This window comes from Dipodomys spectabilis, unplaced genomic scaffold, assembly GCF_019054845.1.
Source record: "Dipodomys spectabilis isolate Male_0828 unplaced genomic scaffold, ASM1905484v1 ptg000210l, whole genome shotgun sequence".
In the NCBI taxonomy this organism is placed as follows: domain Eukaryota; kingdom Metazoa; phylum Chordata; class Mammalia; order Rodentia; family Heteromyidae; genus Dipodomys; species Dipodomys spectabilis.
Genome location: NW_024870887.1, coordinates 5,309,361 through 5,336,068, shown reverse-complemented (window position 1 = coordinate 5,336,068; position 26,708 = coordinate 5,309,361). Strand labels below are relative to the sequence as shown.

Genomic DNA, 26,708 nt, shown 5'->3' with positions numbered 1-26,708 from the left:
TATTGTATGTCAAAACCCTCCAATTTACACATGTTAACTTATCAAATTACATACTGTTAGTACAGGTCTTCTATTATGTCTTCTATTAGCTAATAAAATTGTTTTTTAGTAAATATAAAATAGATCATTCCCGTTTTCCATGAAAATTGTCTTTATAGACATACATATATATGTACACACATGTAAATATATATATATGGGAGACATATATATATATATATTTGTATATACACATGTGCATACACACATACACAGGACCTTTGGTGAGTTCTATATCTAAGAAGAATATTGATTTGCCACCATAGTCTAACACTGATATATTGTGTTGCAGAGATATATCTGGATCAATGTTGAAAAGTAAATTGGATGTTCCAATCAGTGCCAGGAGGCTATTCCCAGAGGTTAATAGCATGAGCAAGGTGTAAAAATGTTCATTTAGCTTATTCTCTGCTCGCTGATGGTGTCAGGGGCCTTGATTACAGCTGAGTATAGAGCTCACCACCTGACCTGCCTCCATCTTCTTCTGTGTTTGCTTTTTGTTGTTGGTTTGCAACGTCTAGGTCAATCTTGGGTACCTTTTACCCCAAAACACATGCTTCAGTGCACTTTAATTTTCCTGCAGTAAATAAATAGCTCTCCCTAACTTCCTTTAAGTAACTATATAGAAAACCTGAGGGCGTTAAGACTTTAGTATCAGATAAAAATTCCAAAACGAAGTGTTGTTTCCAGAGATATTTATGAAAGAACTGGTCATTTTTTTGTAGACTTTTCACAGATTCTGCTGCCAGGATTGCTTAAGTATGTATATTCTCCACCTATAAGTCTAACTACCAAAATAATTCAAAGGTATGTAATTACCTTCAAAAAAATGTGGAAAAAGAAATGTCAGTGGCCCGAATAAGTTTGAGAATTGGGTTTCTGAGGTTACTAGACAAAAAGACAACTAAGCTTACATGTTGCGGTTGCAGTCTCCATCCTCAGACACTTGAGGTTCCATCCGTTGGCACTAATGAAGAAGGTGAGCCCTGAAGCCACATGAGGTCATGACTCCCCTCTCTCCCTCCCTCTCTCTGCAGCTTGGGTTTGTTTCTCATCATTGTTTTTCTGTGCTTTCTTCTCCTGCTTTCCAATGCCACCAGCTGGACAGTGCTTCAGGGAAGAGTCGGCCGTCCAGACAACCCATTCCGAGTAGCTCTAGAATACATCTCCAGTGGAAACCGAAGTCTGTCTGCAGTGGACTTCTTCGCCCTGAAAAACTGCAGTGAAGGTACCTGAGTCTGCCTCTCCCCGCCATTCCTTGGTAGCCTGGGGTCTTAGGTGTGTCAATAACCTACAACTATACTTATCTAGGAATGAGCACACATACATAGAAAAGTCTACAGTGCTTAGGGGTTGGTTCTGAGTGCACTACAGACCAGATAATTAGTTTTCAAAGATCCAGAAGAAAAATTTATCTGCCTACTCAAAATCTCATCAAATAAGATTATGGTCTTCAGTATAGAAAATATAATTTAACTTTCCATAGCTACCAAATACTTTCAACTGTTTTTGAAAATATTTTATCATGGGAATTTTTAAATATGTGCTAAATATATTGAGTAGTTCAGTGGATCTGCCTATACCCTCAACTCAACATTATGTTATCACCCATTTTGTTTCTCCTATATCCCTACCCATTCCTCTCCCTCCCCCAAATTTTCCTTGGTCTTGAGGTAAAATTTGTAACTAAGAATTTTAATGGTTTTTATTTGTTTGATTTGTCTGTCTTAGGGCTTGAACTCTAGTCCTGGGCACTGTCCCTCAGCATTTTAGCTTAAGGCTAGCGCTCTGCCACTTGAGCCACAGCGCCACTTCCCATTTTCTGCTGTTTTATTGGAGATAAGAGACTTACGGCCTTTCCTGCTTGGGCTGGCTTTGAACCGTGATCCTCAGATCTCAGCTCCTGAGTACCTAGGATTACAGGCATGAGCCACAGGTGCCCAGCTTTTAATGGTTTTATTTAAGCTCTTATTAAGGGACAACACAAGAAATAGTTATATGAGAAAGTTTAGCTGATTTTGTAAAAGCATTAGGGCATGAGCCACAAGCCACTATATTATTGAATTCCCTTTGCACAGTCCCACTTTGTGACTTTATCTTGCAGTTGACTACCAAAAAAACATATATCTCTCTCTCCTGAAGAATAATTTTGAAATTTTAAATTGGCATGCATTGGGGTTCCATTGTGGTAGTATCATAGATGTGTGCAATGTACTTTGAACACATTCGCTTCTCTATTATAGTCTTTTAACGTCTCTAATACATATCCAAGGTACTTTAATCCTCTCCTCTCCCCCTACTCTCTTCTTTCCCCTATCGAATTTTCTTTTGTGCCTTTGCTTCCAGGAAACAAATAATACTGTAAGCCAGCATAGTAATTACATCTGTGTAGGTTTTTGATATTCATTTTCCTCTATATGGTTTTTCTTAAATCTCATTTTCCTATTTTCGATCTCATGTTTTGGTGTGTGTCTTTCATTAAACATTGCCTGAAATCTGATTGGTGAACAGGATGGCATGAATCATCAGTAGATGTTTAAAGTTGATTGTTCCTTGATCCATTTGTGGGCCCAGGGTCATATTAGAAGCATCCTTTATTATATCCCAGGTATAGAGGGTGGAAGAGACAGGCTTGAATTTTACAAAACTTCAGGAAGAAGCCACTTACTTTTTTTCCTGAAAGTTTTAGCAAGCATTGATTTTTAGTAGAACATGATTAAAGCAGAGAGAAATGGAGAAGGGAGAGAAATATTTCCTGCTCCATAGGAATGGGATTTTTAAAATTCAAGAAGTCACTACCACTACTGCTGCTCCCCTGTTGCTCTGCCTCTGTCCAGAGGTAATCTGAGGGCCTCTATCATCTGTGCTAAAGCACCTGTGGTCTGACAGTCCCAGGAAGAAAGGATATACAGAAAGAAGGTCTGGGATCCTCCCAGATCTAAATACCCAATATAGACTACTTGTGAACAGTGAAGACCTCTTACATACAGTGATCGTCTGTTGTGTGCAGAGACCTGGATGTGAACCTGTGATTCTTCAAGATGGGTAGGACAGTGACTCCAATGACTCCCTTAGATAGGAAACTGTCCCCCTCTCCCTTCTACTTCCCCACCCTCTCCCCTGCTACCCATCCTGTGCCTTCTGCTGCTGTGGTGTCATTCATTACTGGCCTTGTAAGAACTTCTGCAAATGAATTTTGTTGTTCTTGTTGTTTTAATCAGAACTGATTTATGTGTGTGGGAAAGAAAACTCACCATAATGTGATAGATTGAACTGCAGTTCAGGTTGAAAAGGTGGCTAACCTGTGCTATGAGGCAATGTATGAAATGCATGTGGTTTGGCAGTCAGCCAGGGGTTTGTACACATGTTTCGACACTTCAGAACTTAGGGATCTGCAAATGGCTCTGGACATCATCAAGCTTCACAGATGTTGAGGATCTCCACACCATCCAAGAGAAGCCCGCGGTTGAAATGGAACCGCTGGACATGACAGGGGAGAAGTATTCATTTCCACAACTGGACTAATCTCATTTGAAAAACATTAAGGAAAGAAAATAAGAGAGTACAAAGATCCAGATATCAGGCCCAGCACAAATCCTGCAAACAAAAGAAACTTTACTCTGCAAAAATTCTTTGCATGTTCCATCAGGGTGCAGATGTTTCCTCCCTCACATTGCAACTCCCTCTCACCTACAAAACTCTTCCCCTGTGGCCTGCAGGGCATTTGCAGTGCGTCTGTTTCATAGCTTAAAAGACCTGTTTCTTGTCTGCTTTTCACCCCCGTGAAACCAAGGCAGTTGACCTCTTAAAACATTCTCTAATGATCCAGAAAATTACTGCTGGCAGGGCGTCCTCTTAGAGGAGGAAGAAGACAAATCTGCCTCTGATTTCCTGGAAAAAGCAGGCTGGCCAGGATACTTGGAGCTGTTCCCATGCTCCAGTTGCCTTCCAGGCTCCAGGTCCAAGGACAGATGGTCTTCATGAGAAAAGAGTATCTCTCCACACTTTTCCTCTCCCTTGGAAACACCTTTGCCACCAAGGTGTGTGGAGGGATTGGAGAGGATGTGTGAGAGAGTAGAGAATTTCTTAGAACTTTTAACTTTCCCTTCCACAGTGAAACAAATTCAGGTGGCATAAGTAAGTTCTGAACATAGAAAATACCATAAAACTATACTCGCATGTTTAATATGAAGGAAATTTGGGGTTCTTATTGTTGTCGTTTGGGACTTTTTTGAGATTTTTTTTTGTCTTTGAGGGTTTTTTTTGAGGCATATTCAAGGCCCATTTGGTGTAAATGAAGTGTTTTGTGTTCGGGGATCCATCATCTTGGTTAGGTTGTGAAGTAAAGAAGGGGAAAAGAACTAATAACATGTAGCTAAAGATGAGATAGACATATAAGATATCTATTTCCTGATAGTTGTTTGATGAACCAAAGATAAGTTGTGAAGGAAAATGCAACTAGAAAAGTCTACAGTCTCTGAGCCCTAGGAAAACAGGTGGAAGAGTTGCTATTTTGGTAGGTAAACCTTATTGAAGATCCTGGAGACAATTCTCCCTGTGTCATCGACAGAGTTCATGCCTCGTTCCTTTTTAAATCCTTAGGTCTATCATCATGTGTAGCCTTAACAGTTGTTCAATTAGTGTGAACTGATGGCAGTACACACTGACACTAATGGAGCACGCATTTGGACCAAGGCAAACTGTCGTTTCACATGTTAGCTCATACAAGCTTTACAATAATGCTATAAAGCAAGGACTAGTCTTGCCTCACAAATGGGGAAACAAACTAAAGGGAATTTGGAAACTTGCTGAGGTCGTTAGGTGTATAGAAAGTAGAGACAAACTGGACCCCAAGTTGTCCTAATTAGCAGGTCACTGTTTCTGTTACCTTTGTGGAATGTGCAGAGAGTGAGATGTTCCTTCTAAGGTGCTTGGGAAACTTAGAATCGTTTTTGTTGTCAGGGTTTTGTTTTGTGCAGGGCTAAGGATAGACTCTAGGACCTTATGTATACCAAGCATAGCCTGGTATACATAACCACATAGCCTACATCCTTGGCCTTCCTGCTCCTCCAGTCTCTACACCCAATGGGTCAAAACCTTGAACTCTAGTCTTACTGGTGTCCTGTATTCTACCTGTTGCTGTCTAGCTCCTACTGTGGCTGCCACATAGATTTATCCTTAAGACTTTGTTTTCTTATCCCTCTACCTTATGATTCTTATATTCTTCATAAGCCAAGTTGGATTTTGGCAGCATCTAGCTGGCTTCTCTATTCCAATTCCCCTCCTTTGCATGTTGCCAGAAAAAGTCCCTCCAGTATTCCCTTTTCTTATGGAACCTTCATGAAATGCTAGTAACTTCTGATTGCCTCCCATATCACAAAATAACATTTTGGGGCTGCACTCAACACCTTGCTTATTTTCTGGGACTAAGAGACATAATTTCCATGTACTGAAATTCTACTCCCAAGACTTCAAGGTCTGCATCTAAATTTAGTAGCCAGCCAAGCACTGGTACACTGGTAGCTCACACCTATAATCTTAATTACTTAGGAGGCTGAAATAGGAAGATCACAGTTCAAAGCCAGCCTGGACAGAAAAGTCTATGAGACTCTTAGCTCCAATTAACCAACAATAAGCCAAAAGTAGAGGTATAGCTCATGAGGTTGCCTTAAACTGAAAAGGCTAAATGAGAGTCTGAGCCCTGAGTTCAAGCCCCAGTACACAAAAAAAATAAATATATACATGATAGATGGATACATAGATAGATAGATACATGGATAGATAGATTTAGTAGCCATTTATAATCATTTCCCAATTAGTTATTTGAGACCCTAACTTGAGGTTAAGATCTTGTCCTGCATTTTTTTCATTTCTCCAGGAGGAACAGTTACTAGATTACTAAGCATATAGGACAAAATACATAAATACTTGTCAACAGATTAATTAATTAATTAATTAATTCTGTTCCTGTTTTATAGCTTTGGGCTTTTTGCCTTGCTCTTTCCAAAAGAAAGAAGCTGTGTGTAAAATTGCTTGGACTAGGTTTTTCCTTGAAAAGCCAGTGAAATAACATTTTATGCATTCAGCACAGATAAGAGGGAATCAGACCCAGAGATATCCAGGCTAGGGCTCCCGAAGAACCCCTAACTCAATCACAAAAACCTTCCATCAGTAGATATCTCAGAGTAATAGGATTATTTTTTGGGGGGGAAGGGGGGCCGGTCATGGGACCTGAACTCTGGGCCTGGGCGCTGTCCCTCAGCTCTTCAGCTCAAGGCTAGTGCTCTACCACTTGAGCTACAGCGCCACTTCCCATTTTTTTCTTTTTGCTTATGTGGTGCTGAAGAATTGAACCCAGGGCCTCAGGCATGCAAGGTAAGTGCTCTACCACTGAGCCAACTTCCCAGCCCCAGCAATAGGATTATTTAAAACACTCACCAGCACACTTCAGCTTCTAAGACACCTATAGAAAAACACAGGTGAGAATGGGCAGGACTAGGTTCTTAAAAAGGACTTGAGAGTATCAGTGAACCTCTGAGCAGCTCCTAACAGACACTCACATTGTATTTCTGTTTACATGAACTCAGCCTTTGCAACAATGATGTGAAATGTGTGCCTTTCTGATCATTGCTCCAATTCTTTGGATGGGGAAATCAGAACACAGAAAGTTAACTAATTCACTCAGAGTCACCCAGCAGATATTGAGATGGAAAACATATGGTTCCAGAGTCCATGCTCCTAGCTAGAATGTCCTGATGCTTTGACAGAATGTCACTACTGGAAGTCACCACTGGAGAGTCACCCCTGCAGGGTCAAAACTGGAGGGTCACCACTAGAGAATCACTACTAGAGGGTCACCACTGGAGGGTCACCACTGGAGGATCACCACTGGAGAGTCACCACTGGAGGGTCACCACTGGAGAATCACCACTGGAGAATCACCACTGGAGGGTCACCACTGGAGAGTCACCACTGGAGGATCACCACTGGAGAATCACCACTGGAGAATCACCACTGGAGAATCACCACTGGAGGATCACCACTGGAGGGTCACCACTGGAGGGTCACCACTGGAGAGTCACCACTGGAGGATCAACACTGGAGAATCAACACTGGAGAATCAACACTGGAGAATCACCACTGGAGGGTCACCACTGGAGAATCACCACTGGAGGGTCACCACTGGAGGGTCACCACTGGAAAATCACCACTGGAGGGTCACCACTGGAGAGTCACCACTGGAGGATCACCACTGGAGAATCAACACTGGAGAATCAACACTGGAGAATCAACACTGGAGAATCAACACTGGAGAATCACCACTGGAGAATCACCACTGGAGAATCAACACTGGAGAATCACCACTGGAGGGTCACCACTGGAGAATCACCACTGGAGGGTCACCACTGGAGGGTCACCACTAGAGGGTCACCACTGGAGGGTCACCACTGGAGGGTCACCACTGGAGGATCATCACTGGAGGGTCACCACTGGAGAGTCACCACTGGAGAGTCACACTGGAGAATCACCACTGGAGAATCATCACTGGAGAGTCACCACTGGAGAATCACCACTGGAGGATCACCACTGGAGGGTCACCACTGGAGAATCACCACTGGAGGGTCACCACTGGAGGGTCACCACTGGAGAGTCACCACTGGAGGGTCACCACTGGAGGGTCACCACTGGAGAATCACCACTGGAGAGTCACCACTGGAGGATCACCACTGGAGAATCAACACGGGAGAATCACCACTGGAGAGTCACCACTGGAGGGTCACCACTGGAGGATCACCACTGGAGGGTCACCACTGGAGAGTCACCACTGGAGGATCACCACTGGAGAATCAACACTGGAGAATCAACACTGGAGAATCACCACTGGAGAATCAACACTGGAGAATCACCACTGGAGGGTCACCACTGGAGAATCACCACTGGAGGGTCACCACTGGAGGGTCACCACTGGAGGGTCACCACTGGAGGGTCACCACTGGAGAATCACCACTGGAGAGTCACCACTGGAGAGTCACCACTGGAGAATCACCACTGGAGAATCATCACTGGAGAGTCACCACTGGAGGATCACCACTGGAGGATCACCACTGGAGGGTCACCACTGGAGAATCACCACTGGAGGGTCACCACTGGAGAGTCACCACTGGAGGGTCACCACTGGAGGGTCACCACTGGAGAATCACCACTGGAGAGTCACCACTGGAGAATCAACACTGGAGAATCAACACTGGAGAATCACCATTGGAGGGTCACCACTGGAGAATCACCACTGGAGGGTCACCACTGGAGGATCACCACTGGAGAGTCATCACTGGAGGATCACCACTGGAGAATCACCACTGGAGAGTCACCACTGGAGAATCACCACTGGAGAATCATCACTGGAGAGTCACCACTGGAGAATCACCACTGGAGGATCACCACTGGAGGGTCACCACTGGAGGGTCACCACTGGAGGGTCACCACTGGAGGGTCACCACTGGAGGGTCACCACTGGAGGGTCACCACTGGAGGGTCACCACTGGAGAATCACCACTGGAGAGTCACCACTGGAGGATAAACACTGGAGAATCAACACTGGAGAATCAACACTGGAGAATCACCACTGGAGGGTCACCACTGGAGAATCACCACTGGAGGGTCACCACTGGAGAGTCACCACTGGAGGATCACCACTGGAGAATCAACACTGGAGAAGCAACACTGGAGAATCACCACTGGAGAATCACCACTGGAGAATCAACACTGGAGAATCACCACTGGAGGGTCACCACTGGAGAATCACCACTGGAGGGTCACCACTGGAGGGTCACCACTAGAGGGTCACCACTGGAGGGTCACCACTGGAGGGTCACCACTGGAGGATCACCACTGGAGGGTCACCACTGGAGAGTCACCACTGGAGATCACCACTGGAGAATCACCACTGGAGAATCATCACTGGAGAGTCACCACTGGAGGATCACCACTGGAGGACCACCACTGGAGGGTCACCACTGGAGAATCACCACTGGAGGGTCACCACTGGAGGGTCACCACTGGAGAGTCACCACTGGAGGGTCACCACTGGAGGGTCACCACTGGAGAATCACCACTGGAGAGTCACCACTGGAGGATCACCACTGGAGAATCAACACTGGAGAATCAACACTGGAGAAACACCACTGAAGGGTCACCACTGGAGAATCACCACTGGAGAGTCACCACTGGAGGATCACCACTGGAGGGTCACCACTGGAGGGTCACCACTGGAGGGTCACCACTGGAGAGTCACCACTGGAGGATCACCACTGGAGGATCACCACTGGAGAGTCACCACTGGAGAATCACCACTGGAGAATCACCACTGGAGAGTCACCACTGGAGAGTCACCACTGGAGAGTCACCACTGGAGAGTCACCACTGGAGAATCACCACTGGAGGGTCACCACTGGAGGGTCACCACTGGAGGATCACCACTGGAGGGTCACCACTGGAGGATCACCACTGGAGGGTCACCACTGGAGAATCACCACTGGAGAGTCACCACTGGAGAGTCAAAACTGGAGAGTCACCACTGGAGAATCATCACTGGAGGGTCACCACTGGAAGGTCACCACTGGAGAGTCACCACTGGAGGGTCACCACTGGAGAATCACCACTGGAGAGTCACCACTGGAGAGTCACCACTGGAGGGTGACCACTGGAGGATCACCACTGGAGGATCACCACTGGAGAATCACCACTGGAGGGTCACCACTGGAGGGTCACCACTGGAGAATCACCACTGGAGGGTCACCACTGGAGGGTCACCACTGGAGAGTCACCACTGGAGAATCACCACTGGAGGGTCACCACTGGAGGGTCACGACTGGAGGGTCACCACTGGAGGGTCACCACTGGAGAATAAACACTGGAGAATCACCACTGGAGGGTCACCACTGGAGAGTCACCACTGGAGAGTCACCACTGGAGAATCACCACTGGAGGGTCACCACGGGAGGGTCACCACTGGAGAATCACCACTGGAGAATCACCACTGGAGAATCACCACTGGAGGGTCACCACTGGAGAGTCACCACTGGAGAGTCAAAATTGGAGAGTCACCACTGGAGGGTCACCACTGGAGAATCACCACTGGAGAGTCACCACTGGAGGATCACCACTGGAGAATCAACACTGGAGAATCAACACTGGAGAATCACCACTGGAGGGTCACCACTGGAGAATCACCACTGGAGGGTCACCACTGGAGGATCACCACTGGAGAATCACCACTGGAGGGTCACCACTGGAGGATCACCACTGGAGAGTCACCACTGGAGGATCACCACTGGAGAGTCACCACTGGAGAATCACCACTGGAGAATCACCACTGGAGAGTCACCACTGGAGAGTCACCACTGGAGAGTCACCACTGGAGAGTCACCACTGGAGAATCACCACTGGAGGGTCACCACTGGAGAGTCACCACTGGAGGATCACCACTGGAGGGTCACCACTGGAGGATCACCACTGGAGGGTCACCACTGGAGAATCACCACTGGAGAGTCACCACTGGAGAGTCAAAACTGGAGAGTCACCACTGGAGAATCATCACTGGAGGGTCACCACTGGAAGGTCACCACTGGAGAGTCACCACTGGAGGGTCACCACTGGAGAATCACCACTGGAGGGTCACCACTGGAGGGTCACCACTGGAGGATCACCACTGGAGGGTCACCACTGGAGGGTCACCACTGGAGGATCACCACTGGAGGGTCACCACTGGAGGATCACCACTGGAGGGTCACCACTGGAGGATCACCACTGGAGGGTCACCACTGGAGGATCACCACTGGAGGGTCACCACTGGAGAATCACCACTGGAGAGTCACCACTGGAGAGTCAAAACTGGAGAGTCACCACTGGAGAATCATCACTGGAGGGTCACCACTGGAAGGTCACCACTGGAGAGTCACCACTGGAGGGTCACCACTGGAGAATCACCACTGGAGAGTCACCACTGGAGAGTCACCACTGGAGGGTCACCACTGGAGGATCACCACTGGAGGATCACCACTGGAGAATCACCACTGGAGGGTCACCACTGGAGAATCACCACTGGAGGATCACCACTGGAGAATCACCACTGGAGGGTCACCACTGGAGAGTCACCACTGGAGAATCACCACTGGAGGATCAACACTGGAGAATCACCACTGGAGGATCACCACTGGAGGGTCACCACTGGAGAATCACCACTGGAGGGTCACCACTGGAGGGTCACCACTGGAGAGTCTCCACTGGAGAATCACCACTGGAGGGTCACCACTGGAGAGTCACCACTGGAGGGTCACCACTGGAGGGTCACCACTGGAGAATAAACACTGGAGAATCACCACTGGAGGGTCACCACTGGAGAGTCACCACTGGAGAGTCACCACTGGAGAATCACCACTGGAGGGTCACCACGGGAGGGTCACCACTGGAGAATCACCACTGGAGGGTCACCACTGGAGGGTCACCACTGGAGAGTCACCACTGGAGAGTCAAAATTGGAGAGTCACCACTGGAGGGTCACCACTGGAGAATCACCACTGGAGAGTCACCACTGGAGGATCACCACTGGAGAATCAACACTGGAGAATCAACACTGGAGAATCACCACTGGAGGGTCACCACTGGAGAATCACCACTGGAGGGTCACCACTGGAGGATCACCACTGGAGAATCACCACTGGAGGGTCACCACTGGAGGATCACCACTGGAGAGTCACCACTGGAGGATCACCACTGGAGGATCACCACTGGAGAGTCACCACTGGAGAATCACCACTGGAGAATCACCACTGGAGAGTCACCACTGGAGAGTCACCACTGGAGAATCACCACTGGAGGGTCACCACTGGAGGGTCACCACTGGAGGGTCACCACTGGAGGGTCACCACTGGAGGATCACCACTGGAGGATCACCACTGGAAAGTCACCACTGGAGAATCACCACTGGAGAATCACCACTGAAGAATCACCACTGGAGGGTCACCACTGGAGAATAAACACTGGAGAATCACCACTGGAGGGTCACCACTGGAGGATCAACACTGGAGAATCACCACTGGAGGGTCACCACTGGAGGGTCACCACTGGAGAATCACCACTGGAGGGTCAAAACTGGAGAGTCACCACTGGAGAATCACCACTGTAGAGTCATCACTGGAGGGTCACCACTGGAGAGTCACCACTGGAGGGTCACCACTGGAGAGTCACCACTGGAGGGTCACCACTGGAGAATCACAACTGGAGAGTCACCACTGGAGAATCATCACTGGAGGGTCACCACTGGAGAATCACCACTGGAGAATCACCACTGGAGGGTCACCACTGGAGAATCATCACTGGAGAATCAACACTGGAGAATCACCACTGGAGGGTCACCACTGGAGAGTCACCACTGGAGAGTCACCACTGGAGGGTCACCACTGGAGAATGACCACTGGAGGGTCACCACTGGAGGATCAACACTGGAGAATCACCACTGGAGGGTCACCACTGGAGAATCACCACTGGAGAGTCACCACTGGAGAATCACCACCTGAGAATCATCACTGGAGGGTCACCACTGGAGGGTCACCACTGGAGGATCAACACTGGAGAATCACCACTGGAGAATCACCACTGGAGGGTCACCACTGGAGGGTCACCACTGGAGGATCAACACTGGAGAATCACCACTGGAGGGTCACCACTGGAGGGTCACCACTGGAGAATCACCACTGGAGGGTCAAAACTGGAGAGTCACCACTGGAGAATAAACACTGGAGGGTCACCACTGGAGGATCACCACTGGAGAATCACCACTGGAGGGTCACCACTGGAGGCTCACCACTGGAGTGTCACCACTGGAGGATCACCACTGGAGGGTCACCACTGGAGAGTCAACACTGGAGGGTCACCACTGGAGAATCACCACTGGAGAATAAACACTGGAGGGTCACCACTGGAGAATCACCACTGGAGGGTCACCACTGGAGGGTCACCACTGGAGGGTCACCACTGGAGGATCACCACTGGAGAATCACCACTGGAGGGTCACCACTGGAGGATCACCACTGGAGGATCACCACTGGAGGGTCACCACTGGAGGGTCACCACTGGAGAGTCACCACTGGAGGGTCACCACTGGAGAATCACCACTGGAGGGTCAAAACTGGAGAGTCACCACTGGAGAATAAACACTGGAGGGTCACCACTGGAGAATCACCACTGGAGGGTCACCACTGGAGAATAAACACTGGAGAGTCACCACTGGAGAATAAACACTGGAGATTCACCACTGGAGAATCACCACTGGAGAATCACCACTGGAGGATCACCACTGGAGAATCACCACTGGAGGATCACCACTGGAGAATCACCACTGGAGAATCACCACTGGAGGATCACCACTGGAGAATCACCACTGGAGAATAAACACTGGAAGATCACCACTGGAGAATCACCACTGGAGGATCACCACTGGAGGGTCACCACTGGAGGATCACCACTGGAGAATCATCACTGGAGAGTCACCACTGGAGGGTCACCACTGGAGTGTCACCACTCGAGGGTCACCACTGGAGGATCACCACTGGAGAGTCACCACTGGAGAATCACCACTGGAGAATGACTCTGGGAAGGACCACAGAAATCATGTAACCTGTCTGTCTCACTTTGTGGAAATACAGTGAGCAAAAAAATCCAAAGAGTTCCCTTAATAATCTGACATTCTGAGTTACTGACCAACTCAGTATGCTTTCTGCCTCTGGCTTTTTTCTAAGAAACCAATTCCATATTTTCCTCTCCCTGTCCATGTTGGTCAAAGGTAGTATGGAAACAAGAAGCTACATGGGACTCACCTATGCAAAACAAGGAGCTGCCAATAGCTCCACTGTGAGGCTAAATATATTTTATTGCGGTCCACTATAAGTGTCCTTTTCTTTCAGGAACCTGTAGAAACTACACCTGAGGGTTTCCAGGCCAAAGTCACATTCAGCTCACTGACAGATTTCTCAACGAGAAATGATCTAGGTCCATTATGCGCCCAAGATCTCTGCACACATACCTTTTTTCCATTCACCACTCAGGTTGTCCTAACCCCCCCCCACCCCCGCCCCTTACTAGGATAACTGACTTTTCTAACTTTGGTAGCTCAGAAAGGTGGAGGAACATAACAGTGTTGAACAGTCCCATAATACCCATGTTCCTGGAGTTGGAGATGTACCAATGTCTTATCTTAATTTCTCTGGAGCTACATTGAGGATAGTTGAACTAGACCCATCTTTATAGACACAGTCCTTGTTTTATAGTCTTATGTAGGTGTCTAGAACATCAAATTACACAAAAAGAGCTTCTTTCAAGAAAGGAGGGGTGGGAGGACCATTACCTACTTGTTCCACAACCCTGGATGCCCCCCTACGATGTGACTTGATGAAAGTATGAAAAACCACTGAACAGTCTGATGTTTCATGATTTGTTTTCCTGACCCCCTGATTCTGTGCTTACTCAAAATATGAAAGGTGAAAACAACTTTATATAATAAGCTTATATCAAGTTACATTACCCATACTTTCTTTTGAAAGATTGAGACACACAAGGCTCTTGTACTTTGCCTGTTGGCCATTTTCATGGAAGAGGTTCCTGTTCCAGGTAGGTCCTGGCTTGGGGATGCTCACCATGGAGTTCGTTTGAATGGTTTCAGTGAAACATGAGTGACATGGGCTAGCCTCTCTTTCCTGCACCTCCACCATAGACAACAGGCACCGGAGGACACCCTCCTTAGCCTGAGAGAGCACAAGAAGAGATGAGAGAAGCTAAGTAGATTCTAATCTTTGGCTAGCCATATGGAAACAATCAATGTCTGGAGTAGGCTCCAAAACCAAGCTGGGTAAAATGAGGGATTAGTTCTTGGGCTCCTGGCAGGCTGATCCAAATGAAGACTTCTGTGTTCCAACAGCAAGCAACACCCAGCAGGATCCTCTGTCTCTGCTTGTACATGGAGATTACAGTGATATTCTGTGCTGGAGTTGCCAGCAGAAAACTCTCTTTATGTAGCAGGCTCATCTATCCACCCACCCAGGCATCTATTCATTCAAGCCACAGACATTTACCCAGCACATACTAAACTGAGTATCTACACTGACACTGATATAAAATTGCTATGTCTGACTAAGGGCTGAATTTTGGTATGGTAACTTTAAAGATCTACATTCTACCCCAAAAGGCATCACTGAATTACATTTAATATGCCCCAGAGGAAAGGACTAGGTGCTCTGTGTGCAGAGATATCGTCCTCCAAACTAGGTCCAATGCTCCTTTCTCACAGAAGACCAAGAATGAGCACTGAACCACCAATCAGAAAACCTAGACTGAAGACCCCCTCTTCTACCTCTTGCTAGACTAGCCACCTCTTCAGATCAGAAGAGACATTAGAGGTCTCTCCCAGAACTGTTCCATTGATTGTTATTTAACAGAAGGCGGAAGTAACAGTTTGTCAGAGATTGTCCAGGAAGGCCAATGAGAAGACACTGTCTTACGAATGCCACAAGTTACCCAGCCTCTCTGGGCCTTACCTGAAACCCTTTAAAATCAGCTATTCTTTCACTGATGCTCAGTCATTTCTCTGAAGAAACTATCATTTGCTGAAACAAATTGGCCCCTTTGATGCCCCTGCAAAGCCACATGATGTCAATTAATGGCCTAATGCCAAATGAGTGGTGAAAGCTATGTTCTGCCAAGCTAAGAGGTGTCACCAGCTGGGTCAGGTACTTGCAGAGACTGAATCATTTCTGTAGTGGTTGGGGCCAATTTCTTGGACTACACCACTAAGGAGAGTCACCGTCACAGCTTGCAAATGAACCCAACTTATGATTGGTGTATTTTCAAGACACTCCTCCTTAACTCCTTATTTCCAAGGGTGTTTTTTTTTTTTTTTGCTTTTAATTTTTCTGTAGGCTAAATTAAAAGTTAAGTATTAAAAATGTGGTTTTTCCCAGAGCTGAACTTATAGCTCTATAGCCATCTAATCTTCAATAAGAGAACTAAAAAAATAGAATGGAAGAAAGACAGCCTCTTCAGTAAATGGTGCTGGCAAAATTGTTTAACTACTTGTAGAAAACTAAAGCTAGATCCTTATATATCACCCTGCACCAGAATCAACTCCAAATGGATCAAAGACCTCCGAGTCAAAGCAAACATTCTGAAAACATTGCAGGATGGAATAGGAGAAAACCTAGGTCTTCTTGGCACAGGCCGAAATTTTCTTAATAGAGACCCTGAAACACAACAAATCAAAGAAAGGTTGGACAAATGGGATTGCATGAAATTACAGAGCTTCTGCATGGCAAAGGACATAGCTAGCAAGATCAATAGAAAGCCCACGGATTGGGAGAAGATCTTCAGGGTCTCATATCTAAAATATACCTGGAACTCAGAAAATTAAATGCATCAACAACAAATCTTCAAAGAAATAACTGCCCAATAAATAAGTGGGCTAAAGACTTAAAGAGAAACTTCTCTGAAGAGGAAAGAAGGATGGCCAATAGACACATGAAGAAATGCTCAACCTCCCTAGCCATAAAAGAAATGCAAATCAAAACAACATTGAGATACCACCTCACCCCAGTTAGAATGGCTATAATCAAGAACTCTAAGAACAACAGATGCTGGAGGGGGGGCGGGATGTGGACAGAAGGGAACCTTACTGCATTGTTGGTGGGAGTGGAAACTTGTTCAACCACTTTGGAAAGTAGTATGGAGATTCCTCAAAAGACTCCACATAGAGCTCCCCTATGACCCAGCAATCCCACTTTTGGGCATTTACCCAAATGTTCACAAACAAGACCACACTAAAGCTATCAGCACAACTATGTTTATTGCAGCATTATTTACCATTGCTAAGATATGGAGCCAACCCAGATGCCCCTCAGTAGATGAATGGATCAAGAAAATGTGGTATATATACACAATGGAATTCTATGCCTCCATCAGAAAGAATGACATTGCCACATTTATTAGGAAATGGGAAGACTTGGAAAAAATTATATTAAGTGAAGTAAGCCAGGCTCAAAGAAACATAGGTCCCATGGTTTCCCTTATTTGCAATAACTAGTATATGTCTGAGTCAAGCAGAAAAGGTCAGATAAGTTGATGTTAGGGAAATGAACCCTAAGATATGTATTCTAATGTTTTTTTTCTTTCATGCGATTGTTTCTAACACATTAATAAGATTATTTCCTTGTTGCTTTATATGTCCCTCCCCCCTGCTTTCACTGTGTTTGATGTTGGTATACTTTGTGGAGGGGAAGGGGAAAAACAAATCATTTAAATAGGGATACAGGTGGACCCATTGCAACAATGAGAAGTACAAGTCGTTATATCGAAAGCGAACTTTACAACTTTGGTGGGGGGGGGGAGTAGAGAGGATGGGATGGGAAGGGGAAACAAAGGAGGAGGCTACAATGCTTGATAAGAAATGTACTCATTATCTTACTCATGTAATTTTAACCCCTCTGTACAGTATTTTCACAATTAAAAAATGTGGTTTTTATTTATCCACTGAGATCTATTCATATTTCTCCAAACACCTCCTCAACTCAGATTGTTTGGTTGTTTGTTTTTGTTTTTTAGTTTTTGGTTTGGGCAAAAACTAAGGGTTTTGAGGTTTGAACTCAGGGCCTTGCACTTGCTAGGCAGATACCCTGTCACCTAAGCCATATCACCAGGCCCTTTTGTTTCCATGAATTTTTAAATAGGGTTTTGCACCTTTGACCAGGCCAGCCTACATAACATTCTTCCTATTTATGTTTCCCACATAGTTGGGATAAATGACAGACACATACCACTACACCCAGCTTTTACTGAGATAGGTCTCATAAGCTTTTTACCTATGTCTTGAACTGAAGTCCTACTGATCTCAGTCTCCCAAGTAGCTAGGATTGTAGAAACAAGCCACCAGACCTGGTTCCCAAACTTCTTTCTACCTCTGCCCCTCAAAAGCGCTCTCTGTCTTTCAAACCACTGTACTTCTTTCAAATCTCAGCTCAACTATTTTCTTTTTTTTATTGTAAAGGTGATGAAGGGGGGTTACAGTTGTAAAAATAAGGTAATAAGTGCATTTCTTTTTAAACACTGTTTTATTGAGTATTCTCACTTAAGGATTATGTTTCCATATATTTCTTTCATAGAACAGTCTAAATTTTTTTTTTTGCCTGTCCTGGGGCTTGACCTCCAGGCCTGGGCTCTGTCCTTGACTCTATTTGTGCTCTAGGCTAGTGCTCTACCACTTGAGCAACAGTGCCAATTTAAGCTTTTTCTGAATAGTTTATTGGAGATAAGTTTCATGGACTTTCCTGCCCAAGTTGGCTTTGAACTGTGATTCTAAGATCTCAGACTCCTGAGTAGCTAGGATTACAGGCGTGAGCCACTGACATCTGGCAACCGTCAACTTCCTTCCAGAGTTATTTGTCTCACTCAGTACATGCTTCTCAGAATCAAATACTTTTTTAAAAATCGATGTGTCTCAATAAGCAACCAAGATGCTGTTTTCATGGTAAGCACTCAACGAAGGTTTGCTCATTCTGATCTAGAATAGAAATTATGGGCTTCAAAATCAGACAAAATGAGTAGAATCTTAACTCTATCACTTACCACCTTTGTAAGCTTAGAAGAATTTTGTGAACCTATAAGTTTTTCACATTTTCACATCAGTAAATGGATTAATAATATATAATGATAAGTCAGTTGAGAAATTCAAAACAGATATTGTGTAAGATCCTGTACCTAATGTCTGACGTGTTATTATCACCTTCTCCCTGTTCTTTGGCTAAGCTGAATCTCCACATTCTGGAACCAGAGCAGAATAATTCCACACAACTACCCCAGAATATGTTTGCCAATTCACATCCACTTTTCTCCTTCATCTGATTCTTGTCTGAGGAGCAGAGGGAACATGTGCCCCATTTCTAACAAATTCTAATAGCCCAGATCTCCATTTTGATTTCAAAGGTAGCTGTGTCTGTTTCCCCAACAACCTATGCATTCTGCTCTGATAAAGTCATTTTCTTTATCACTATTTGATAGAGTGCCTAGAATTCTTTGTGCCATGCAAAAGAGTTAACACAGCTTACTCCCTTAGGAAAGATAGGCTATTAGGGAAATACTTTAATATATCTATCAACTGCCTCCCTCCCAACAGATTAGAAACCAAAACAGTTAGACCGCAGCGTGGAACCAGGAAGGAATTTTGCTGATCTTCCCTTTCTCCCAATAGTCCATAGCTACTGTTGGCAAAGATGGCCTTACTTCAGAATGTGTATTCATAAACACTACCAGAGCCAATCACCAATCCCCATCAAATGTTTAGGAGCAATGAAGATTGTTTGGCCACTATTTTCAGTATTCTACCAATTGAAAACCACTAGAAATGGAGCCAGACCTAAAAGGTTTTTAAATATAAATAAATAAAGAGTGAATGGGTTGAGGTCATTGCACTCCCAGAAGGAAATTACGTTCAAATTACAACTACATAAAAGAAATAATTGAAAAGATTAATCACACTAAAATAATTGGTCTCTTTTACAAGTAATTTGGAACAATATTCAGTCATTGACATCAATGTCTAGTAGTAAAAGAGTAATGAATTTCATTCTCTGACTAATGTGTTTATTTTATTAATGGTACTAAATGGTGTTGTTACTGCTTATACATATTTCATAACTTTTAATTCATTAAAATGTTCAAGGAATTTCCAGAAGTATTTATTAGTTTTAAAATCATCCTTAGTATTCAATATGCAATTGCACTCTGAGTAATTTTTTAAAAATTATTGTTTTGGGTAATGGGAATCTCTTTTAATGTGAAGGATTAAGCCCTAGTTAATAATGAGACTGATGTTCCCACTAGTGAGGAATGGAGGGCTTGGAGATTTGCTTCCTTGTTAGGTCACTGAGCTCCCTCTGAAGATGTTTCTAAGTATCTGTGATTGTGAGCAGCAAATAGACTAGACCAGATAAATGAGTTCCAGAGAGGATAAGAGAACTGTCAGTTTAGACATTGGTTTCAATCCACCATGTCTCCCACACTGTCTCTATCTCCCTGAAACAGCTGACAGTAGCAGAATTCAAACATTTCAACCTCCCCTCCTCTCTTCCTTCCATTCTCTAATGTAGAACAAAGTGAACTAAATGGCCCAAAAAGCAACAGAAAGAAAAGCAAGAGATGCAGCAGTGTGCAGAGTCAAAGAAGCTCACTATTGAGATAAGAAAAGTATAGATTTGATTTGTGACTCGACCATTTGGGTACTAACTGAGCCTTTTGGGGGTGGTGTGTCTGTTACATCCTACATACTAGATAATTTGTAAAAAATGAGAATGGCAATACCATGCAAAGGCTCCATGTGAAGATGGACTATGATATATGTGCCCTACCCCACATAGCTCTTGGAACCTAGTGGGTTCTTTTACTCCTTCCTATATTCAAGGAGCATGATGCAATATTGTTGATCCACTAACCCTGGCAACTCTTAGCCCAGACTTTTAGTATGAGTCATCAAGAAAAAGTATGCCAGCATTAAATGAGTACAGTTGTGGGTATGATTGAAATCTAATGGCCTCCTCTGGAAGAAGGACTGGACAACTCAGTCCTTAGTGCCGGGCCTCGTAGGTCTCACCTCAAGGAAACTGCAGTGCCCCTAGGCCCTTGTCTTCAGGAAATGGTTAAAGGAATTTGGCTGCAGGAAACTTGGGAAGGACCAGCAAGCAGGCCAAGATCAACTGGGGCCAATCATTTTTACTTGGACATTGTAACTGTAGTCATAAGGCATTTTTCATGAGCTTTAATTTTACCAAAACTTAAGAGTAGAAGGGCGCTTTTGTATTAAAAATGAGCATGGCTCTCTACTTGATTCCAATGCACACTGCACACAAGTTTTTAAGATAAAATAGGAAATCTGGAAGGCCTCTTGTATTCGTAGGAAAACTTGGCGGGGGGGGGGGGGGGGGGGGGAGGTGACTTCATTCTTTCTTGCTACATGAGGCCCATGAGAGGGGACACTGGTAAAGCACCACACTCCAGAGGAGCAGAGGATCATGGGTAGAAGAAGGATATAGATGGTCCCTAGATGGTCTTGGCAAGCTGGGAACTAAGGAGGAGGTAGTGTGTGCTCAACACAAGTCATAGGCTGATAGGCAGGATATAGTGTCCTGCGGTGACACTAGAGACTCAGAATTAGTCTGACCTTCCAAGTCTGGCAAAAAGGGATCCTGTTCCTAAAATTGACATGCCAGATCAAGGCCAGTCTCCTTCAATATTAGATTCTGAAGTCCTCTGTATATTGGCCTAACATGTCTTAATTCCATCCCAAGGATACAGTTGATCTTATTGTTGGTGTGTTGGTTGGTTGGCTGGCTGGCTGGCTGGCTGACTGGTTTGGTGGAGACACAGAAGTGTGTTACTGAACCTTTTTTTTCCTTCCATTCATGCAATTTGAACTCAGTGCCTGGGTGCTATCCCTGAGCTTTTTGTTCAAGGCTAACACTCTACCACTTTAAGCCACTGCTCACTTCCAGTTTTCTGGTGATTAATTGGAAATAAGAGTCTCTCAGACTTTCTTGTCTAGGCTCACTTTGAATGACAATCCTCAGATCTCAAGCTTCTTGAGTCCCTAGGATTACAGGTGTGAGCCACCACTGCCAGGCTTTTTTATCTGAAGACCCTTAAGACATTTTTACTTCCTCTGTTCAGGGCCCTTGACAGAACTCTCCATAGCTCTTGGGGTCCTGGGAGTCAAAGGTCAAAGTCCTCTCTAGAGTAGAAGGCCAGGTATACAGAGTAAGGGAATCTTTTGTTAACTGATGGGCTTGTCTGGGAGTACAGGAGCATGTACTACTGAGGTTTGATGGTTTTTCTCATTTTACTCATGGTGATTTTAAAGTTTTGGCATTCTCTGTTTTCAAGTTAGGCTGAGAGCATGGTTTACATGGACCTTGATATTGTCATTTGAGATTGTCTGGGGAGGGAACACTGGAAAGGACTAGACAGCTACTCCGAAGCCCTCTCAAACTCTCTGGTTTGCCAACCAGAGAGCAATTGGTTTCTGGGATCCCTGCTTCCTTCCATCTAAAGTGGTAGATTTTTTTAAATCAACAATTGAGTGAGGGTAAAGTCTTTAGGCTTTTGCTGCTTCTGTGACTTCATTAGCTCTTATCCAGCATGTTGTGTCTATAAAACGATTAACAAACATGGACTAATTGCCTCTCATTAATCATTCATACAACTGGATTATTTCCTTCAAGAACATGGCTGCAATATCCTGTCTAGACCCCAGTCCCACGCACAGGGGTAGTGGGTGGTCCTGGCAGCCCAGGGATCTTCCTAAACCCCTAGAGGGAGTGGGCTAGAAGGTAAGCATTGTCTCTGTGAGGCTCCAACCCCACTGGGATAACTCTTTTGCTCTAATTAACAGAAAGGACAAGCCACATGGCTGGCCAATGGCAGCTGAGAGACACTAAGCTTTAATTAGAGGTTTCTTCCTGGAAATTCACATGAACATATTAAATCTGTTCTTAAAAGGCCCAGAGAGGTTGAACACTCCAACTGTGTGTGTGTGTGTGTGGTGTGTGTGTGTGTGTGTGTGGTGTGTGTGTGTGTGTGTGTGTGTGTGTGTGTGTGTGTGTGTGTGTGTGTGTGTGTGGTGTGTGTGTGTGTGTGTGTGTGTGTGTGTGTATTTACACTCTGGTCTTTTTCAATCATTTTTGAAATTTAAATATAATGAAAACACTGGCCAGACAAACTCTCTGATTGGGTGCCAGCGTTCTGTCTGATTGGGTCCAATGCCACAGGGGCAGATAACTCAAGTCTATGGTGGGGAAAACAGGCTGTCTTCCCCCCATCCTAGGTGGGCTGTACAGCTGTGATTCAGAAACATTGCAGGGCAAGTGAACGAGCTGCAGGGCACATAGCAGGAACTCTCCACCCGAAAGGGTCAGTTTGTCTCTGGGAATATTGGAAAACAAGAGACCCCCAAAGGTCTCTTGAGCTTATGAGTGTGTACAACTAGGATAAAAAGAAATAATCATTAGGCTGGGTGCTGATGGCTCATGAATATAATCCTAGCTACTCAGGAGGCTGAGATCTGAGGATCATGGTTCAAAGCCAGCCCTGGCAAGAAAGTCTGTGAGACTCTTATCTCCAATTAACCACAAGAAAAACCAGAAGTGGCGCTGTGACTCAGAGCTAGCTTTGAGCTGAAGAGCTCAGGAACAGTGCCCAGACCCAGAGTTCAAGCCCCATGATGGAAAAATAATACTAATAAAAATAATAAGGATTGTATTTATATGGGTTTGAGCTGAAAGTTAGCTAGAAAGCTGGTATCTATTCCCTTTCTACTTTGCCATCTCAAAGTCAGTGCTTTTTATTGTTGTTGGTACACAGACACAGACTCACACTTACTCATTTGCATTTCCCACCCTTTTCCTGTGTCTGTGTGTGTACAGATGCATGAGAGCTATCTACCTGTCCCTCCTCTTCTATCCTTCCCCTGACATGGCCCTTCGCTCTGTTCTTTTTCTCACTCCTGACTTGGAGTCATTCTCAGTTGTTTACTCTGCATGGTAATAAAGGAAGAAAGAAATGCAGACAGATCATCTTCTGCCTGGGCTGTTTGTTTTGGCATCTTGTAGACAGGCTTTCCTACATCTCTCTACCCTCACTCAGCCAAGCTCAGTTTCCATGCATGCTTCCTAGGCTCTGAATGTCTTTGTCTTTTTGGCTTGTCTGTTAAGTCATTCTCACTTCTCAACTTGCGTTTCTTTCTGGGCTGTGGAATTCGTTGATTTCTGTGGCCATCTCAATTATCAGAGAAGCCTGCTGGGCTCTTGTTCCTGAAACTCCACATGGGGGAACATGGTGACTAAATAGTCAGATAAACCCCAGCTCCAAGGAGTGCTCAGAAAGAATCGTCTTTGGCATAGGACCTCTGATACTCATTCTCTCTCTCTCTCGCTCACTCTTTCTCCCTCTCTCTCTTTTTCTCCCTCTCTCCCTCTCTCCCTTCCTCCCTCTCTCTCTTATGCACACACACACACACACACACACACACACACACACCAGTGAGCAATTTGGAGGACATTTGGACACAATAATCATACAGAGCCAGTCAGTCCTTAGCTGGAGAGTGAGGTCTTTAGTTTTTATTGACATACAGTAATTTTACTACAGTGTGACATTGTAAAATAGAGTGTCACCTCAATACATGTATATAATGTGTAATGATGAAATTAGGATAATCAGCATATCTGTCACCTCAGACAATTACTTGGTGTTGGGAACATTCAAAATCCCCTCTACCAGCTGTTTTGATATATTCAGTTAATTGTCAGCCACAGGAATCCTACTGTGCTATATTAAAAATTACATTTCCTATCCAGCTGTTGCTTTGTGCCTGCTAACCTTACTCTCTTCAGCCCTCTTTCTGCCACACTCTCTCTAGGCTTAAGGAGCCTCTCTTGTATTCTCTATTCCTTTGAATTCAACTTTTACCTTCCATGTTTGAAACAGAGCATGGAATGTCATTCTGTGCCTGATCAGTTTGAGTGAGGTATTAACCAACGCCAAGTGAAGTCTTTCCTAGTGTGAGTCATTCAGCAAAGCAAGGATGGAGGTAAATAAGAAGGTGAGCATTTTCTTCTAGAGGACAAGCAATTAAACTGGAGTGAGTCCTTGGGTAATGGAAGCTGATATTACATTCACTACATGGGAAGTCACTGGAGATCATGGGAGATGGCTATTGAGACAACCTTTTCTCAGAGGATAAAAGGTTATGAGATCAAACTACCCCCCACCTTCCCAAGACATTCACCTTCAGTGCAAAACTTAGAGCTTCTAAGCTTGCATTCATTAAAAATGTGGGTTTGCCACCTGGTACATGTCCAGCTTCCTGGACTGGATTCATGCATTGCCCTGCCAGCTAGTAATTGGATTTTACAAGAATCCACACTTTTAGAGCCAAAACAAAGGATTTTCTTTATTAAAGTACCTGACTATAGCTGGATACTGGTGGTTCGTATCTTTAACCAAGCTACTTGAGAAGCTGAGATAGAAAAAAATCACAGTAAATAAGTGGGCTAAAGACTTAAAGAGAAACTTCTCTGAAGAGGAAAGAAGGATGGCCAATAGACACATGAAGAAATGCTCAACCTCCCTAGCCATAAAAGAAATGCAAATCAAAACAACATTAAGATACCACCTCACCCCAGTTAGAATGGCTATAATCAAGAACTCTAATAACAACAGATGCTGGGGGGGGGGGAGGGATGTAGACAGAAGGGAACCTTACTGCATTGTTGGTGGGAGTGTAAACTTGTTCAACCACTTTGGAAAGTAGTATGGAGGTTCCTCAAAAGACTCCACATAGAGCTCCCCTATGACCCAGCAATCCCACTTTTGGGCCTTTACCCAAATGATCACAAACAAGACCATACTAAAGCTATCAGCACAACTATGTTTATTGCAGCATTATTTACCATAGCTAAGATATGGAACCAACCCAGATGCCCCTCAGTAGATGAATGGATCAAGAAAATGTGGTATATATACACAATGGAATTCTAGGCCTCCATCTGAAAGAATGACATTGCCACATTTGTTAGGAAATGGAAAGACTTGGAAAAAATTATATTAAGTGAAGTAAGCCAGGCCCAAAGAAACATAGGTCCCATGGTTTCCCTTATATGCAATAACTAGTATATGTCTGAGATAAGCAGAAATGGTCAGATAAGTTGATGTTAGGTAAAATGAACTCCAAGATAAGGATTCAAATGTTTTCTTCTTTCTTATGATTGTTTCTAACATATTTATAAGATGATTTCTTAGTTGCTTTGTATGTCCCTCCCCCACGGTATAACCCCTGCTTTCACTGCGTTTGATGTTGGTATACTTTGTGGAGGGGAAGGGAAAAAACAAATTGTTTAAACAGGGATACAGGTGGACCCATTGCAACAATGAGATGTACAAGACATTATGTTGAAAACAAACTTTACAACTTTGGTGGGGGGGCGGGGAGGGGGGAGATGGGAAGGGATAGGAAGGGGAAACAAAGGAGGAGGCAACAATACTTGATAAGAAATGTACTCATTACCTTGCCCATGTAATTGTAACCTCTTCTATACAGTATTTTCACAATTAAAAAGAAAAAGAAAAAAGAAAAAAAATCACAGTTTGGGGCCAGCCCAGGTATCCATGAAAGTCCCTTTCTCATACTTCTCTGGGTGTGGTGGTACATGTTTTATGCTGGAGGCTGAGATCAAGAGAATTGGAATTCTAGGTCTGACCAAGCAGAAAGTTCTTGAGATTCAATGTCAAGGGAAGACACTGGGCATAGTGGAAGCGACTGCCATCTCAGCAATGGTGGGAAGCAAAAATTAGGAGGAGGAAGACCTAGGCCCAGACCCAGGTAGGAGCAAGACTCTATTTCAAAAATAACCAGCACATTGGGAAGGTGGCTCAGTGGTAAAGTGCTTACCTTGCATGCATGAGGCCCTGGGTTTGATTCCTTAGCACCACATAAGCAGAAAAGGTCAGAAGTGGCACTGTGGCTCAAGTGGTAGAGCACTAGCCTTGAGCTGAAGAGCTGAGGAACAGTGCCCAGGCCCAGAGTT

General features: G+C 44.9%; 1 protein-coding gene across 1 annotated transcript in view; it reads left to right on the top strand.

Annotated features, from left to right (window-relative positions):
- The window catches only part of Alk (ALK receptor tyrosine kinase), a 507,293-nt gene that overhangs the window by 306,439 nt on the left and 174,146 nt on the right, over positions 1-26,708 (top strand). Inside the window, exon 4 of the mRNA XM_042696640.1 lies at positions 1,140-1,267. Within this exon, the coding sequence (XP_042552574.1) occupies positions 1,140-1,267 (128 nt within the window). The remainder of the gene's footprint in view (positions 1-1,139; positions 1,268-26,708) is intronic.